Here is a 17,419-nt window from a genome sequence, read left to right as displayed (position 1 = left end):
ATGTTGTGCCTCAAAGGAGTGAAGAGCCAAATCCAGACATGAGGTATTGATCTGTTTTCAAAGGCCGGGGGGGACTTTGCTTCAGGTTGGCGTTGAGATGTTGTGAGTTGGCCCAGTCCTTGTCTAGCGGTGCCCTGGATCTCTCTTGCAGTGAGAGGAGGGCTCCGGTCTGGTACCCGGTGTTTACTGTCCCTCTGCTCGCTCGCTCTGTCTAGGTGCCAACGGGAGGGTACACCTCCATCAGCAACGTCCGCAACCCCGAGAACCCGGACCCCAGGGACAAGATGGAGAGCTTCTTCCTGGGCGAGACCTTGAAGTACTTCTATCTCCTGTTCTCTGAGGACTTCGACCTGATTAACCTGGACAAGTACGTTTTCAACACTGAGGCTCACCCGCTGCCCATCTGGGTGTCTTCCTGAGAGCCGGGGGCGCGGGGGAGCTTGTGACCTGTACAAACCTCAGGGCTAGGATGAAACAGATGTTTTTTAAGCCATGAAGGTGTCATCCCCAGTCGGTTCTGCAGCACACACGGATTACTGTTCTTTCTTCCAAACATAAGCGGTGACTCTTTTTTTTTTTTAGAAAAACCTGATATTGTAGGATTGAAGGCTTCGAGGCAATTATGTAAAGTTCGTTTTTTCCTAAAGTCTGGCATTGCGAGCGGCGTCCCTGGGGAGATATTTTGTCCTGGAGCCGACTACCTTATTTAAGCCTTTCATAAAATCAGTAAAGAATGAGGCCTGTCTTTCCTGGGGTGAAGACCTGTACTGGTAAAAGAATCTTTCATCATGTCTCAGAAACCTGGTTTTCAGCTGTGCAGAGTGAAGCACGGAGCCAAAATACAGATTGATAGCCAGAAGGTTGTCTACGGCCAATGAATACCTTGTCCCAGTGTGCATGACAATCGTTACCATCTATAAACCGTGTGTCACAGACCTGCTGCCCCTGCCCGGGGACCAGGGCAGACATGAGGCGGGTTCGTGGGCATCCAGCCCTTAAAGACACAGAGCGCAGCTCCAGCAGCAGCCCGGGGCTGGAAGGCCCAGCTCTCTGGCGAGCCCCAATTTTGTTCTTACCCGCCTGGAAAGAGGACGTCTCTCTCTCTCTCGCCCCCACCTCCTCCTGCCTGGGTGTGTGCCCTCATGACGCCCGGGGGAGTGCGATGAGGCTGGACATCTGGGCTCCTGCTTGCAAGCCGGTGCCGGACACGAACGGGACAGCGCGCGGGTCAGGAGGTACCTATGGTTTTGTCCACGGAGGACTTCTAATTAACACTGTGAAACTCTTGTGTTTGGAAATGCCAAGCACATGGTGATGTATTTCCTTTTCCATTTGGTTTCGAGGGGTGTAGCTCAGCTCCAGCTCGGGTTTCTCGTGGAGTGCTGTATATTCTAACAGGATGTAGGGTAGCACATGGGTCTCTAGGCCAGATCTTTCTAATCACTCGTTGGGGACCACACTGCAAATGATAGCTCAAGATTATTTATTGCCATGTGTTCCGTCATGAGGTTTATTTATAGGCACATGTTGAATGTATTTTTTTGTACAAATGATTCTGTGTTTTTTGAATAAGCACTTTTTGTCTTGGGTGAACACAATAAGAGTGAATTTTTCCAGATCTGGGAACGGTGACAGCCCATGTTCTCTGCAGCCATGCGGACGGCGTTAAGGGTTGTGCGTGCTGGAGCAGACACGTGGATAAGATGGTTATGGACTTTCTTTTGAGTAACTCTGCCATAAGTGGTGGCTTCAGTGTAGTGCCAGCTTGCTGTTGGAGTGGTTGTTTGCACTTTATATTTATCGTGCAGATGGTCAGTCTGATTTCACATGCCTATTTCGCTTACAAATGGAATTTGTTAAATTATCTAGTTTCTAATGTTAAGGTGTTAAAACATTAGTTTGGTAGATTGCTGCTGCTCACAACAATAGACGTGATCATGGCACAAAAGGTTGTGATTTGCTTTTTAATATATGCGTCTCACAACATTGTAGTTCATTCCAGTAGGATGAAAGAATTGCATAGAATTTAGCTTGTAGTCCTAGTATTGACCATTGACCATGGACAATTGTGAAGACCATATTTCCACTGTACTGTATGTCTTTGGCTTTGGCCTAATGCAGTTCTCAAACCTGCCAGGCTCCTTTGGTGAAGGTGACAGGTTATATTATATATTATAATGAGTGATTGCCAAATGATGGGATTTATGGTATTTGTTCACCAAGGAACGTAAAAATGCCAGAAGAAAGACTTATTTAAACATTCTTCTTTTTCCCTCCACTGTATGCACGGACACTAAGTGGCTTTAAGACTACTGAGACCTAAACTATAAAGAAGAGTAAGTGTTTAGTAAACCGAGAACAGAGTACAGTGCAACGATTATTATCTGTTGCACTTCATAATATACTCAATCTTGGTTCCTATGCAGGGTGCCGAACTCGTGAGGCTTCTTGTAATACAAGAGGAATATAACTTCCTGATCTCAAGGAACGCAGAGCAGAATCTTGTTTTTATTTGAAACGCCAGCTGGTCTTTTGGCACAGAAGCGCTTTCTCTTTGTGTTCCCCTGCATTACAGCTTTATTCTTAGAAGAAGCAACATAGATTTTTGTAGTTTAAATGGTAAAATCCCTGTTGCTTTAGACCTTGAGCTCGAGTAGAATACACGTTTTAGATTTTGACGAGAGTTCACTGCACAGAAGAGAAGAATCATGCTGTCAAACAGCTCTCTTATCTACATTGCATTCAGAACAAGTTTAAATGTCTCACCCTGCTGGTATCAGTGTTAAGTCTGAACACAAACTGACCTTTTCAAAACCAAGGGCCTCTCGGTATGCAGGTAGCTGCAGGATACAAGTACAGTCTTAACTTGAGAAACCAGCTCTAACTTGTAAACTGCTGCAAAGGTGGACATTTTTACTTGGTTTCTCAAAACCATTTTGTGGTGTTTTATTTTGTCTTGCTGACAGGTGTCCCAAGAGAGCATTTGTAAGGAGAGTCCTTTCCTTATTGTGTAGCGTAGGACTGTGAACATCTGTGTGCTGTGGACCATGGTGAACTCTCCACTCCTGGGTTAAAATGATGAACTATGAATTTATTTGTATACATATTAGAAATCACATGATTTACGTGAATCCAATACAAACGTCCATGCAGTGTTTTCATACAGCACATAGCAGTCACATAAAACATTGGGGTTGCTGTGTACTTTCAGTAAAGCTGAGTTAACGGTCTGTGTTTAAGCAGAACCCCTTAAAATACTGTGTCATTGTCAAAATGGGCAACGTTCATTGGAACATTGGGAGAAATGTTTTCAGACACTTCCAGTGTTTTCTTGGAGGTTAGGGCAAGACCCACGAAAGAGTTGTTCATTTGAAATAGCATCTATGCTGTTTAAGAGGGTAGGTTTTTTTTGGGACGGGGAGTGTGTTTAAAATTGAAACCTTTTAGAGGGATGCATCCTTTCTGGCTATGTCCTGTCCTGTTGAGGAAAGTCTTTCTCTGAATCCCGGTTACTGAATATGCCTTCCTAGCCTTCATGCCCAACTACTGGCTTTGTACAATATGATTGTTTTCCTGGGCTGGGGCTCTTTGACTTGGCACGTGCGGGTACCAGTCGAGGTCATCCCACGCTTCTGTGGTCCAGTAGTGCTGGCAGATGTCAAAGGTCGAAGTGAAGTGTCTTTGTTGGGAATTAGTTTTTTTGGGAGGTGGGGAGATACTTGACTGTATTGCAGAACTGTAGCCATCCCTAACTGTACTCTTAGAACTTAAACTCCCCTAACGTGTGAAATGCACATCTTTTATTGTAGATATTTTTGTTACACCTGCTACAAAAACAACATCCCGTCTTGGTAAACGGCTTTGTTTTGCACCTAGGAGTGTGTTCAAGATATCGGCTCAAGAGGAGCTAGATTTATAAATTGAAATTCCCTCCATTAGGTTTGAATTCATAATGGGTTAAGGTTCAAGGTCACTAGTGAACAATTTCATACACACAGAGCCTTTGGTGCCACTTCTGGTCCTTCAAGCTCGATTCATCAGCTGAACAAAACCATTCTGCTCGAGTATCAAAAACCAAAGAGCTGTGTAATTTCCTGCATTTTTGTTAAAAACAACTTGAAGCGTGCTTTTGAAAAAGCAGACTCGAAACTGTCACTTTCATTACTAATGAAGGGCATGATATTTAAGATATCTCAGAGGACTGTGCTTGGTTAGCACTGGGATCTTTCCTCAACGCTGTCTAGCTGTGTGAGCTGATACTTTGTCCATAGCAATGTGTGCAAAAGGTGCATAATCTGGACATGTTCCTGTAAAGAGCTGACTCTTATTTATGGACATGAAGGTCGGCGAGCGTCAAGCTCCTGGTCCAGCTATCTGCTGCGGCACAGTTTCGCTCTTTGTTATAAACCCTGTACAGAAATGTTGAGATTTGGTAAGCCATTTTGTTCTGTAATAAAACAAATCAGAGCCATTTTATTAATTTTTCTTATTACATTTTTATACTGCTGCAATGTGTTTTCCTCCACCACCACCACCACCCCCATACATGGTCTCCAGTTCTTAAAGTTTTTTTTACATGGTCATTTTTAGTTTTTGCCAAAACAGTACTTGCAGTGCATAGAGGTTTTGTGCCCAGGTCCAAGAAACTCTTTCATCCTTTCGGTTTTCACCCACTCCGCAATGATCTCGGCCTCTGTCCTCCGGGCCTCTCTCACAGAAACAGGATCTGCGGCATCAGAACCTCTGAAAGGATGCATTTCAAAAAGAAAAATCTCATTTAGCTGCTAGTACTGTCTATACATGCGTCCACCCTGCACAAAGCAAAAGCACCTTACTGCCTGCCATGAGAATCCCCCGTTTAGAGGGGAATTAAGACTTGGAGGGATTCAGTCACCCTCCCACAGATGGCAGCTTCTCCCCATTGGCTCCTCAGCCAAGCCCGTGTCTGAACCTGCGGCTCCTCTCGTACTGAGCAGGATTACTATTGCAACAACACGTCATCAGTAGGGTAGAACGTAGAAGTCAGAAGTGTTCGTTGTGATAGTAACTATTTCATTGTGGCCTTACCTTAAATCGAAGTGGTGAGCCCCGTCAGTAATGTTAATGGCAATCAGGGTAGGACTAAGTGAGTTTCTGATCTAGGAGGAGAAACCAAACCAGACAGGTACCGTCATGTGCTTCCCACGCCTGCAGTCTTCCACAGACAGGTTCAGTTCAGGACAAATCAGTCCTCGTATTAGCATTAGCAACTCGTAATAAAATCTTTCATCAATAAAACGCTAACAGCTTGCTAGTGAGATTAAAAAAAAAAGTCATGATGAAATTCGATGCAGAGAAAGTGAAAGTTTTTGAAAAATGACCGCAACAAAAAAAAAGTCCATCTTAATGTTTGATAAATAAAATGACCCAAAAAAATTTACAATCAGTACTGGAAAATACTTTAAAAAATGTCATGTTACTTAGGAGATGTTAAAATAACGGGTCAATGAGTGTTGGACCACAGATAACTACACAGCTCAGATCTGTCTTCCACACTGTTCATGAGTTTACAAAAACTTTTTAAAGACTGTTCTAAAGATGTGAACATGAGTGAAAAGGAAAGACATGGCCAACGTGAATAACTGCAGTTGGTTTTACATGGTAGCGAACCTCGAACACATTCCTCCCATTTCCAAGCATTAGTAAGAGACGCTTGGTTCTTAATTTGTTTTTTTGATTTACATAGCAGTATACACAACCTTGCCTCCCCTGTAAATCTAGAACTACCTGTGTAGCATCCTTTCCCAAAGTGTCTCTCGACACTCAAATCCCCGGCCTGTATAAAAGTACCATAAAGTCCATTTTAAAGCACGCGCTGAAAACGTGGTTTAATGCAACGCCCTTGAATCGGTCAGGAGCAGGGACTCCCATGATTCTGCTGAAGGAAACGTCTTCTGAGACACCACTGGGGGGGGGGGGGGGGCTGCCAACAAGCTGTGATTTCACTGAAGTAACAATCAAACGGTACAACTTACTCCTCCATTGGCCCAGGGGTCCAGATCGCCGTTGGAGAATATGATGTTGCTGGCGGAGGCGAGAGCTGTGGGCGAGCAGAGGCGTGTTAGAGAGGCACCGGGCCGCTTCTGTCGGCGCAAAGGTCAGCGAGCAAAAAACAGCTCGGCGCTCCGCTCACCGTCGCCCCAGAACTGCGTCCTCAGCCAGCCGGGCCTGGGAACCACCCCCCACTTGTCCTTACAGTACCTCTCCCGGTCCTGCTCGGTGAACGGCATCTCGGGGAACATGTCCGTCACGTTGTTGCTTTCATAGCAGAGCTCTATTTCCGTACACGCCTGACAAAAAAAAAAGGGGGGGTAAACCATCCATCAGATCGACTTCCACAATCCACAACATCCTAGGAATTCCATCGAGTGCCTTTAAAATTATCCGTTCGGCCCCGAGGCGTTTTTCGCCTTCTCTTACAACTGTTGGCAGAGTGGGGATATTATTGTGAAAGAAATGGTTTAGATGACTTGCTCTGTGAAAATGTAAGCTGCCAAATCTGCACTGGCTGGATGCAGCGCAGAACGCTACATCCAGGTGGGGCTGCACACTGGTGGTGGTGGAGGGGATCCCCATGACCTGTAAAGTGCTTTGAGTGGAGTGTCCAGAAAAGCGCTATATAAGTGTAAGCAATTATTATTATTATTATTATTACATTTGCAAGCACGCATCGTGTGGCCGTACTGCTAACACGTACCTGGTAATCCCACGCCAGGCTGTTGGAGCCGAGCCCGCAGCCCGTCGGATCGGCGCACTCGACGTACAGGGTGTAGAGATCGTAGCAGCGCAGCTCACCGGTGGAGTTATAGACAATACCTGAAAAGGGAGAAGACATTAGGCCGACGAGCATCTCCGCGAGCTCAACGCAGTAACATCTGCGGTAGATTTTAAATCTGCCGATTCACTTTAATCACGTCCGAGCCTCGTGCTTTTTCAGCGTAGCAGCACCCCCGTACAAACGCGTGCCATTGTGAGTTTTTGTTTCACCAAGATTGCCGTGCACGGCAACGTGTTCTCCTTTTTCCACGACCGTTCAAAGCCGGTGAACCCAGAACTCGCAAGGGCTAGGACCTCTGGCGCTTAACAATGGGACGACTGCGTGTAGGAATCCATTGACGCCAGCAGGCCAGTAAACAAGCACTTCAAGTCCGGACAAGTCAGAGCTGAAATTTAAAACCAGGCTATCAGTGGTAGGCGTGAGGGGGGTCCATTGAACCGTGCTGTGACATCTAGGATAGAGGAAACACTGTTTGTTTATGGTGATAGAGCACATTGATAAGGGCCCCCACGCAGCAGAGTAGAGTATTCACTGCATCTCCACTGGTGCCAAGACTACAGGAGCTCACACAGTGGGGAAAACAGGACGGCACGAGAACGGGCTCACTGGCGTTGCGGAGAAAAGCCTAGGAGATCAGATCAACACCTTTTCAGACCCTCTTTTTTTTTGAACCACTGCACTACCACCTCCCCCTGATAGAAGATCTAAGCTCGCAATCAAAGGGCCTTAAGATGGTGTCCCGGGAGCTGAAGGGCGCCGAAGGGAAGCTCCTGACGTCCGACGCTCACTCCCTGAGGATTCTGGAAGGAGCCCGCAGCCTGAGGGACCAGGGAGCCCTGTGCGACGTCACGCTGGAGGCAGAGGGCGTCCGTTTCCCGGTGCACAGAGTCATCCTGGCGTCGGCGAGCAGCTACTGCCGGGTCCTCTTCGCGGCCGCGGCCGACGGGCCGAGCGTGGTGCCGCTGGGGGACGTGAGCGCCCGGGGGCTGGGGCGGGTGCTGGACTTCGTCTACGCCGGCCGGCTGGAGCTCGTCCTGGCGACCCTGGAGGAGACGCTGAAGGCCGCCGAGGCCCTGCTGGTCCGCGACGCCGTCAAGCTCTGCTTCGGGTTCCTGGATGAGGCGCTGGGCCCGGACAACTGCGTGGAGATCCTCGGCATCACCCGCAGGTGCGGGCCCGAGGAGCTCCGGCGGAAGGCGGCGCGGCACGTGGGGGCCCGGCACCGGGCCCTGCTGCGCGACCGCGAGGAGCTGGTGGCGCTCGACGAGGAGGTCCTGAGGGGGATCCTGGAGCGCAGCGACCTGGGCCGGTACAGCGAAGCGGAGCTGCTCCGGTGCGTGCTGCAGTGGCTGCAGCACAGCCCCGCCAGGGCGCGGCACTCCCGGGACCTGCTGCGGAGGATCCGCTTCCCCCTTGTTCCCGCCGGACACCTGCAGGAGCTCCTGCGGGAGAGCCCCCTGCTGAAGACGGACTCGCACTGCTTCGGTCTCCTGCAGGAGGCGCTGGCGTACCACGCCCAGCCCTACGCCCAGCCCGCCCTGCAGGGCCCCAGCACGCAGGTCCGCTGCGGCTCGGACGGCCTGGTGGTGGTGGGGGGCAGGACCGCCGACAACAAGGTGTGCAAGGAGGTCTGGGTGTCGGACGAGAGGTGCGCCACCTGGAGGAGACTGGGTGAGCTGTGCAGCCCCCTCTACAACCACTGTGCTGCGGTGCTGGGCGGCTTCCTCTTTGTCCTCGGAGGCCAGCACAAGTTCGATCCGGCAGGGAATCAGCCAACGAACGAGGTAGGTTCACAGGATCCTCTACAGCCCTCCTCTATGCTTGTATCGGTGCGTTAGCGTGCAGTCCACAGTCCAGCGCTCTTCGAAGCAATGATTCTGACCTCGTCTGGGCCAAAAGGCTGAGAACCGATGGTGAAGCTAATACCCATGTATGCAGTACATTGCACAACGCTCCATCCACCCTCCTTTTGTCTAGCCCTGCTGCTTGTAACACATTCCTGCTCAGGGGAGGTCTGCTCTCAAGTAACTAAAGAAAAGAGTAAGACAATGAAGGATTGCTTGTTTCAGCATTATTCCAGCTCAGGGAGGGTAAGGGGTTGTGAATAATATCAACAACAAAATGCTACAGTAACTGAAATTATGGGATGTGAATGACTGTTGTGTTAAGATTTGCAAGTTCATTTACTAACACAACCACAAGGAGGGGGCACGTTTGGAATATACTGTATGAAAAATACCACAGTGAACTCTGGACAACATAAAGCCATCAAAGGGCAGTGAAAGTAATAGAGCAGTAGAAACGCATAGATTGAAAGCACTAAATACTATGAATTAATGTTCCTCATACATGCAGCATGCAATCAACTTTCTCCAGTTATTTGTAATTGCTTCCTGAAATATTATGAGGCCATTCAGAAGACATGAAACGAGTTAAGATATGGCTCTTAATTTCTCAACGGAGCAACGTTTAGGAAGAGCAGATTGCTCACAGAGCTCTGTTCACTGCTGCTGCGAGATCGCTTTCAGATCACAAGCTTCCCTCTCTGTCCTGAGAGGACGAACTGGGCTGTCCACTCGCCGTAGGACAGTTCTCCCCCGTGACCCTTCTCCCTCTCTCTGGGTGGGGTAGGTGTTCAGGTATGACCCTCGCGACGGCACCTGGCTGCAGGTGGCCGGAATGCTGGAGAAGAGGACCCGCTTCCACGCCGCCGCGCTGGCGGGTCAGCTGATGGCCGTGGCGGGCGGCACCCTGCGGGGGCGGCTGACGGCCGGCGCGGAGCAGTACCGGCCGGCGGAGAACAGGTGGGAGCCGGCCGCGCCGCTGCCCGTCGCCGTGGCCGACCACGCCGGGGCCACGCTCCAGGGGATCCTCTACATCGCAGGCAAGACCCCGCCCCCCCGCGCACACGCTGCCCCCCCCCCGCCGAGCGCCGGCTGGGCCCGGCGCCGACCCGGCTCCAGATCAAGGCCTCGCCGTCGGCACGCGGCGGCTAAGCCGGAGCTGGGGGGGGGGGGCGCTCGCGAGGTACTAGTGACCGTTGCACCGTTCGCACGAGTGGTGCACGAGTGGTGCACGAGTGGTGCACGAGTGGTGCACGAGTGGTGCGATTTTTTTCAAATAACCCAGCACGGGGGGGGGGGGCGTGAAAGGAGGACGGGACTGCGGTCCAGCGCGAGGGGGGGGGGGGGCGAATCCTGACAGCTGCTCCGCTCTGCTCCTCCGCAGGCGGGTTCTCCGCCGGGAAGACGCTCCGCGACCTCTACAGCTACCTCCCCCGCCTCCAGCACTGGGTCCCCAACCGGCCCATGGCCTTCCCCCGCTGCGACCACGCCATGGCGCCGGCCGGCGACAGGATATTCTGCGTCGGGGGCCGGGCCTTAAACCCGGTACGTGCCCGTCTCCTGCTTGCAGCGCGGCGCTGCTGAGCTCGCGGGTGCCATGTTCCGGGCTCCAGGGCTCAAAGAACGCTTCTGCCTCACAGCTATAAGACTCCCCCCACTGACACCCCTCTTTGACCTGGACCTAAAGTCCTGCCCTGGCTTGAATTCTGCCGGCCCGGTTAACATTATTGCTGCTACCCTGTTCCTGTGTCCAGGTGTTGTGACACCATGTGCTGTGTCGCTGCTTACGGCATCTGGCATGTGACGAAAACACGCAAGTAAGCATTTCATTGCACTCGGGGTGCACGTGACAGTAAACGTAAATAAAATAAAAAATAACTGGTTCAGTCCCCACCCCACCCCACCCGATCGACTGTCAGGGAAACTGCAGCAGCTGAAGCAGGAGGTCACATCAACCAGCAGAGCTCCTGGCTAAACGAGGGTAAAAAAGAATCCCTTTTCCATGCCAGTGTATCGAGGTTGTGAAGGTGTGGAATCCTGCAGCTGAACACGGCGAACGCTGTCTCCCCTGTGCTGTTTGGACCCCCAGGCGCAGGAGTGGGTGCACGTGAACGAGATGGAGTGCTACAGCCCGGCGGCGGACCAGTGGACGGCGGTGAAGGTGTCCGCGCCGGAGCGCTGCCAGTTCAGCCTGAGCGCCCGCGGCTGGCGGCTCTGCGTGGCGGGCGGGGGGTCGCTGCGCAGCCTGAGCAAGACGGGGGACGTCTCCCTCTACGACTGCCAGGCCGGGAGGTGGGAGAGGGCCGGGGCGCTGCCCCTGCCGCTGGTGGACCACACGGCCAGCCTGCTCACGCTCCCCGGGGAGGTCCTGCCGGGCCTGGCGCCGGAGGAGAGGCCCAGAAGTCCACTCCCCACCTCTTCGTAATGGAGTGAAGGCCGGGTGGACCGGGGCCGGACTAGGGAGAGCCCAGCTGTTGGCAGCCGTTCCCCCCCTCCGCTGTCGGGAAGCGTTTGCCACGGCGCCCTCGTCTCCCGGCAGGGAGCGCGTCCGACGGCAGCGCTCGGACTTTACGGCGGCCGAAGGCACAACGCCGCCGATGGTCGTTCCCCAGGTACCGAGCCCCCTATCTCCTGGCCAGGCTCGTGTTTCTCTTCCCCCCCCCCCCCCCGACGCTTCACGCGCGGCTCGAGACGGCAGGCCGCGTTTTCCGGCCTCGGCGGCACGCCGGCCAACTTACCCACCGTGTCTCGGAGCGCCCTCAGCGGGTCGGTCCCGTTGAGCATGGTGTCGCAGGCGACCTGGGGGCGGAGGAGGAACGCACGCGGTTATTCCCGTTTCGGCGTGCGAGCCCTGCTTCTGCGCGACGCGTCGGCGGGGGCGTTCATCCCCAGACAGTCCAGATGAGGAATAACTAGTTTCACCTGACCTGCCCGTAGCAGGGTCTGCCCTGTTCTATCACACTGAGCGTCTCAGCTGGGTCGGATGCGCTTCCTGAGGCAAAGCGGAGCCGTACCTTCACCGGGTTCGCAGGGAGGTTGCCGATGAAGTGGGTACTGTAGGGGTAGTCCAGCATGGCCATTAAAGTGAAGGCGTTCCTCAGGAACCCAAACATCTGGCGCATATCCTTCTCGGAGGAAGGGGTCTTGCAGAGAGAGAACTCTTCCTTGATCCTCCAGTAATCTGCAGTCAAAATCACAAGCCTTTGTAACGCAACGCCTCACAAAGTTTACTTTTCTGCCGTTTGACCAGACCGGAGACCACTGGGCACAAACTCCCTCTTACGAGGACAAACCGACCAAGTTGCTTACTTCACGGCGTCGTGGATATTGTCACGTTAGAATTGTTAAAAAAAATAATATATGTAATGAACGTGCTAAAAATTAAATAATCTGCTACAATCGGATCACACCTTGGGCCCGAGACAGATCGATAAGGCTCCGGAAAGCTTTTCTCACGGTGTCTTTACAGGCGGGACGGTATCGCTCAAAATCCTGGGCAGAAGAAAAGAGAACATTTTAGTCTTTTAGAAAGTTGATTTATGGGGGGAAAGAGATCGAGCCAAGGTGCGTCGATGTTTCGCTCGCTGTGTTGTCTTTGTTAGCTCCCAGAGTCAGATCTCAGAGCAGTGTGATTTCCAGTTAAATATTGTACTTGTGATTGGGAGGGACTCATTCCAGATGAAAGGTATGCAATAGTGTGGGCCTGCGTGGACGCCCTGAGCACCTGCAGAGTGCCTTACAGCCAGGGAGCGAGCGAGCGGTGTGCCGGTGTGTAGTCATATCGTAAGGCAAGACTGTAGCACCTGTAGCCTCCACCACCATGAACTGGCTTCCTTTTGTTCTAATGTGTATTTTGGAGGCTGACGAAGAAAAGAATCAAGCTTCCCCAGCAGCAGTTTTTCCATGTGGAGCCCTGTTTTAATTTGTACATTCATTCACCGATCGACAGATATCATGTTCTAGATATCAAATATATCTGGTTTGCTTTTCCTCCATTTCATTTACATAGATGTATATAATCAGTTGAGTCTTTTTTCATACCTTCGATACTAACAACTACAGTGCGTCGTCGTAGCGTAAGGCAAGACTTCTTCGCTATATACAAAGAAGAGTCTTTCCACTAAAGGGAAAATAATTTAGGAGCCGTTTCGCCAGAACGCTGGTTCAGAGCTTGAACCCCATTCGCAATCTCGTGGGGATCTTCAGAAGCAGGCCTGATGAGCCTCAGGTGCTGTAGCTATCGATTAGGGAGTGCAGTGGGAGGTGTGCTCCACTGTCACAGGTGCTAGAGACAGTACCTGTGGTTATCGGCGTGAAGGATAGCTTCTGATCTCCACAAGTTCTGTGGTTTCTCGGACCCTTCTCTCCTGTAAGACTTAAGTGAGTCTGATACACCTCCAGGCGCTCCAGTTTCCTCCCACAGTCCAAAAATAAGCTGGCAGGTTATCTGACTTGGCCCTGCTGTGAGCACGTGTGTCTGTGTGTGCCTAGTGATGCCGCCTTGTGCCTGTTGCTTGCTGGGATAGGCGCTGGCTCCCCCACAGCCCTGTACTGGATGAAGTGGTTAGAAAATGGATGCATAGATGGGTAGTTAGTAGACTTAAGGTGGGCAGTCCTGGGTCCTGGAGGGCTTGCCTGCAGCTTTTCAGTCCACTTCAGCACTTAACAGGCTCAGTCAGCTCGTTATTGGCTTAATGAGACCCAATTAACAGTTTCCTCCAATTCTTCAGGTGGTGGTACTTTAAACAGCACCTAGGAAGCCCGCAGGCAGGCCCTCCAGGAGGAGGACCCAGCAGGATGAGGCTCGGCCCTGGCGATCTCCGCCTGAGCTCGGTGACTATCAGCACAGTCGATGCCGGTACTGCGAGGAGTTTCGAAGCCAGTTCCCCCCCCCCCCCCGGCAGCGTCCGAGCGCAAGGCGGTACACGGATCTGCGAGTCCGCAGTAAGACTTGCCGAGGTCACGTCGCGGAAAAACTGCTTTGGGTCTCCCAGGCCAGCTGTAGAAAGAACTGGGGCGCTGGCAGCCAGAGCACCTGCCACTATGTTGGGGTACCTGAGCCTCATGTAGGCACTCAGCATCCCTCCGTAGCTGAAAGACAAAGTTAAAACCAGCTACAAAACCAGTTAGCCTCAGTACCACTAACCTGCCGCTATAAAGCCACTTTTAAACAGGCGCGGTGTGAACAGCCATAAAATTCATATATAATAATAAGACACGAAAGCAACAATAAATATTCAACGGATTGAGACGTTACTGTCCCATCATTTAAATGGCTAGAATTTCTCATGGCGTAACTGGAATAATTAACTCTAGGCACATTTGAAGCGTTTAAGTATTCAGTCTGGGCCAATGAAGACGCGGCCCTGCGTTTATTCTTTGAATCGCAGCCGTCCGAGTCCGTCGGCCGTATCCAGGAGGGGGCGCTGGCCGACTGGCACTGACCTCCCCCCGAAGGCGATGACGGGGCAGGCCGTGGCGCCCAGCTGCCCCCGCAGCTCCGCGATCAGCAGCGCGTAGTCCGCCAGGGCCTGCTCCGCGGTCAGCAGCCCGACCCTGGGGGTCGTGAACGACTGCTCGCCGAACGGAAGCGATTTGCCGTAGTATCTCTGGGGACCAGAAAGAGGATACGGTCAAAAATCACAGCGTCTCCGTTAGAGCGCGCAGGGCGGATATACTGTCACGGCACATGTGCGAGACTCGGCATTTCCCGCGAGGCCGCCGAGGCTCGTGTTTCGCATGTGTCCCTTCAGGACTCTGGCGCGGCGCCTGCGGTCCACACACGCTGTAGGATTTACTACGGTTCACAAAAACACGCTCCGCCACCCCACTGCGCGATTCCCAGACCGATTCGGCAATTGCCGGTCAGCAGGATGAGGAAGAATTCCTGTGCTAGTTGTATTAAAGTCCTGCCGTGGAAACACATGAGGTAGTACTATATTTGGAGACAGAATTAATTCACAGAAAATGGTTTATCGATCAGACGGTTTACACGTAAAAAGACCTGGGCTGTTTAGCCTTTTTTCCCCCCCATCTCCTAGTTTCTAATTGCACTTTTTTAGAACTATTTACATTGTGCCTGCCAAGATGGGGGTTATACAGAAATGCAGTATTTCGTTTTGCTTCAGCAACCGAAATCAGATCTTGAGGGGGGACTTTTTTCGAGTTAATGAGTATTTAGTAAAGTTTTCTTACTGTAAACTGAGAAAAAATGTTATCCTTTCCATTATATGAATGTCGTTCACAATACCAATCCATTGTTCAGACATCGCAGGTTCTTCAATAAGCCCTTTTCTTGTGATTTGCTTTCTTTTACTACCTTGTAACAGGTAGATGTATGTCTGTAGGTTCAATGTGATCAAAAAGAAAACAGGTTCCCAAGCACTGAGAATTTCAAAGGTATAGTTGAGTTTCCAGTCTTGTTAAGGGTTGTGTATGAAGTGCTAATAACACAGTAACTGGGCTGGAGCAGAACACGTGCTACCGAGTTGCTACCTGCTCTCCACACACCCTCCACCACCGTGAACTGGATTCCTTTGGTTCGAATGTGTATTTTGGAGGCTGACGAAGAAAAGAATCAAGCTTCCCCAGCAGCAGTTTTTCCATGTGGAGCCCTGTTTTAATTTGTACATTCATTCACCGATCGACAGATATCATGTTCTAGATATCAGAGATATCTGGTTTGCTTTTTCTCCATTTCATTTCCATAGATATATATAATCAGTTGAGTCTTTTTTCATATCTTCGATATGAATGTGTAATTTTCATATCATTTTCAGATTACTTTGTTTCTAAGCAACTGTAAATATTTGAAATGTGCAAAGAAATCCTGTTTTTCAATATGATACTGGTTTGATCATTCTGGTCTCCACACGGCCCTGTTTTGTCATGATGCACACTGCTGTCATCTCTCTGATGTCCTTAAAGTGGATGCTATCCATCTAAACAATTTTGCATTATTCTCTGTTTGTTATAAGTTCTTGTAACCTTAAACCGTATCTTAATTGGTGTAACTATCCAGGTTACTGCTGTTTTGTGTTTAGCATTTGCTAAATTTTGTTTTCCACCCCTTAAGAAGGAACTAAGTTCATGAGGAACTTGTTTCCCAATAACCTTGTGAGTGTCACCTGCTGCTGTTTTTTCCTTTCTCTGCTCTACACCCCGGAGCTGTAGTGTGCTCGGACTCTATCCCAGTGCGGAGAAGCCGGCTTCTTACGTGCTCTGCGAATATAGCCAGTGCCCGCTGTTCAGCGGCCAGTTCCATGATAAATCCGGAGTTCCGAGCAAAATCCCAGATGTCCCCTTCATTGCCAGTGTAGAAAAAGATAGGTCCGAAACCTTTGTCCCAGTACTGATCTAAAAAAAACACACAGAGGCTGGAGCAGTCAGGCTGTCCTCTAAAACCAGAGCAGACAGTTTTTAACAAACGACAACACTGCAAGAATGGGGCTGTAGAGACTGCTCTGTTACTGAAAATGTATCACAAAACAAAACACACATTTTTAGACAGACATTTTTCTGAATCTAATGTACTTATGTACTCGTATGCCCCACTTATCCTGGGCCTTTTCTAGTTCCAGGGGTTCACATTTCTGGATTCTGGCCCATGCACAGCAATGGTTTAAACATCACCAGTAGCTGACGGCTATAAAGAAGGGGGTAAAGCAGCACAAATTGGATGGTTTTAACACTTGTCCAAGCTGCAGAGCTGTATCTAACTCCCCATGCCAAAACGCCTGCAGGAGCCCCAGTTCTAGCCCTGTCCCTGATCAAACTGATACTGGAAGTTCAGGAGCACCTCCAGCTGTGTGTCTCCTCTGGTGAAAGGAGAGGCTCTGGGACAGCAGATCCCCGCCTAGGAAGACAGTTACTCCTCACAGCAGGCCGGCCAGCCCTCATTCTCCCTGCCCCCCCAAGCCACTCTCCAAGGTTCAGTCATTGTTTTTCTGCTACGAAAGGAAATGTCGGGGCAGCGACTCACCCGCGATCAGGTAGCGCTGCAGGAAGGTGCCGTTGCCGTAGCTGTTGAAGTTGAAGTGGTCCAGCGTCTGCTGGAAATACTTCTCTCTGAGCTGGGGCGGCTGGGCTCCTCGCGTCTGCAAACATGAACCGCGTCACCCCTGCGGCACCCACCTTTCCCATGCACTGGCATACGGACGGCAGGTCGCTACAGAAACTAAAATGTATTTTACGAGAGCAGAACCAAAGTCAGCGATCTGAGCTACGGACGTCTAACTTGATCTCACCCCCCAATCACTTAACGTACTCTACGTACACAGCTAAGGGGACCACAGTTTCTGATTTGTTCCCCTGGAATAAACTCTTACAGTTTTCCGGGTGGTTTCTGTCTGACACTGATGAAGCCCGTTAACACCCACACTGCCGCCTCGACCCTCGACCTTGACGATTACTGCACCCCGATCGCGCAGCGCAAAGAGGTGCCGAGTGACAGAGGGAATCTGACCGCCCTGCGCCCTCACCTCTCCCGTTAGCACGGCCCCCGACAGCTCCCTGAGCGCAGAGAAGGCGTGCGTTTCCCCATTTAAACAGAACAAAAACAGGAGCACGACGCCGGCCGGGCGAGTCGTCATTCCTCACGGTGAGACGAGCGATCTTAACGCTCCGCCGCCACGGATCAAGCGAGTCCTGAGAGCAGCACGACTTACTAAATAACTTCTTGGCGGTGGACCAGCGGTCACATGATTCACGGGCAACCGGGTCATGTGACCCCGCATGGTCATGTGACACCCCCCCTCCC

The 17,419-nt window shown here is 51.1% G+C and overlaps 3 protein-coding genes across 8 annotated transcripts in view; 2 read left to right on the top strand and 1 right to left on the bottom strand.

The window, feature by feature from the left end:
• The window catches only part of man1b1b (mannosidase, alpha, class 1B, member 1b), a 17,035-nt gene extending 12,559 nt beyond the window's left edge, over positions 1 to 4,476 (top strand). For all 4 annotated transcript variants that reach the window (XM_088614972.1, XM_088614973.1, XM_088614974.1 and 1 more), the window contains one exon: positions 216 to 4,476. In XM_088614972.1, coding sequence (XP_088471098.1) covers positions 216 to 419 — 204 coding nt within the window. In that variant the 3' untranslated portion in view covers positions 420 to 4,476. The remainder of the gene's footprint in view (positions 1 to 215) is intronic.
• dpp7 (dipeptidyl-peptidase 7) lies at positions 4,441 to 17,411 on the bottom strand. 2 transcript variants are annotated; one of them, XM_088614982.1, is made up of 13 exons: positions 17,328 to 17,411; positions 16,643 to 16,757; positions 15,878 to 16,017; positions 14,107 to 14,270; positions 13,617 to 13,752; positions 12,072 to 12,153; positions 11,676 to 11,842; positions 11,400 to 11,460; positions 6,737 to 6,855; positions 6,173 to 6,329; positions 6,015 to 6,079; positions 5,068 to 5,138; positions 4,441 to 4,743 (listed from the first exon to the last, which is right to left on the bottom strand). In XM_088614982.1, the coding sequence occupies exons 1-13, from the start codon at positions 17,400 to 17,402 to the stop codon at positions 4,587 to 4,589; spliced, it is 1,509 nt and encodes a 502-aa protein (XP_088471108.1). In that variant the 5' UTR covers positions 17,403 to 17,411; the 3' UTR covers positions 4,441 to 4,586. The 2 variants fall into 2 exon arrangements, with proteins under 2 accessions (XP_088471108.1, XP_088471107.1); XM_088614981.1 differs by lacking the exon at positions 17,328 to 17,411 and adding an exon at positions 17,142 to 17,321.
• LOC148643815 (kelch-like protein 9) lies at positions 6,852 to 15,610 on the top strand. Of its 2 annotated transcripts, XM_088614976.1 has the most exons (4): positions 6,852 to 8,601; positions 9,449 to 9,701; positions 10,046 to 10,206; positions 10,751 to 15,610. In XM_088614976.1, the coding sequence occupies exons 1-4, from the start codon at positions 7,549 to 7,551 to the stop codon at positions 11,084 to 11,086; spliced, it is 1,803 nt and encodes a 600-aa protein (XP_088471102.1). In that variant the 5' UTR covers positions 6,852 to 7,548; the 3' UTR covers positions 11,087 to 15,610. The 2 variants fall into 2 exon arrangements, with proteins under 2 accessions (XP_088471102.1, XP_088471103.1); XM_088614977.1 differs by lacking the exon at positions 10,751 to 15,610 and having other exon boundaries at positions 9,449 to 9,864; positions 9,898 to 10,153.
• Positions 17,412 to 17,419: the final 8 nt, after the last annotated feature.

Source organism: Lepisosteus platostomus, chromosome 21 (genome assembly GCF_059453375.1).
Source record: "Lepisosteus platostomus isolate fLepPlt1 chromosome 21, fLepPlt1.hap1, whole genome shotgun sequence".
In the NCBI taxonomy this organism is placed as follows: Eukaryota; Metazoa; Chordata; class Actinopteri; order Semionotiformes; family Lepisosteidae; genus Lepisosteus; species Lepisosteus platostomus.
The sequence above is the reverse complement of the archived record's forward strand: the minus strand, read 5'-3'. Positions and strand labels throughout refer to the sequence as shown.

What these genes read in the sequence shown, in the direction of transcription:
- LOC148643815 (XM_088614976.1), top strand. Translation starts at nt 7,549, where the DNA reads ATGGTGTCCCGGGAGCTGAAGGGCGCCGAAGGGAAGCTCCTGACGTCC. An exon ending in GGAATCAGCCAACGAACGAG is followed by an intron (nt 8,602 to 9,448) that starts GTAGGTTCACAG and finishes TGGGTGGGGTAG; the next exon opens with GTGTTCAGGTATGACCCTCG. An exon ending in GGGGCCGGGCCTTAAACCCG is followed by an intron (nt 10,207 to 10,750) that starts GTACGTGCCCGT and finishes TTGGACCCCCAG; the next exon opens with GCGCAGGAGTGGGTGCACGT.
- dpp7 (XM_088614981.1), bottom strand. Translation starts at nt 17,252, where the DNA reads ATGACGACTCGCCCGGCCGGCGTCGTGCTCCTGTTTTTGTTCTGTTTA. An exon ending in GCAGCGCTACCTGATCGCGG is followed by an intron (nt 16,018 to 16,642) that starts GTGAGTCGCTGC and finishes TGTTTTTTTTAG; the next exon opens with ATCAGTACTGGGACAAAGGT. An exon ending in GCCTGGCGTGGGATTACCAG is followed by an intron (nt 6,330 to 6,736) that starts GTACGTGTTAGC and finishes TTTTTTTGTCAG; the next exon opens with GCGTGTACGGAAATAGAGCT.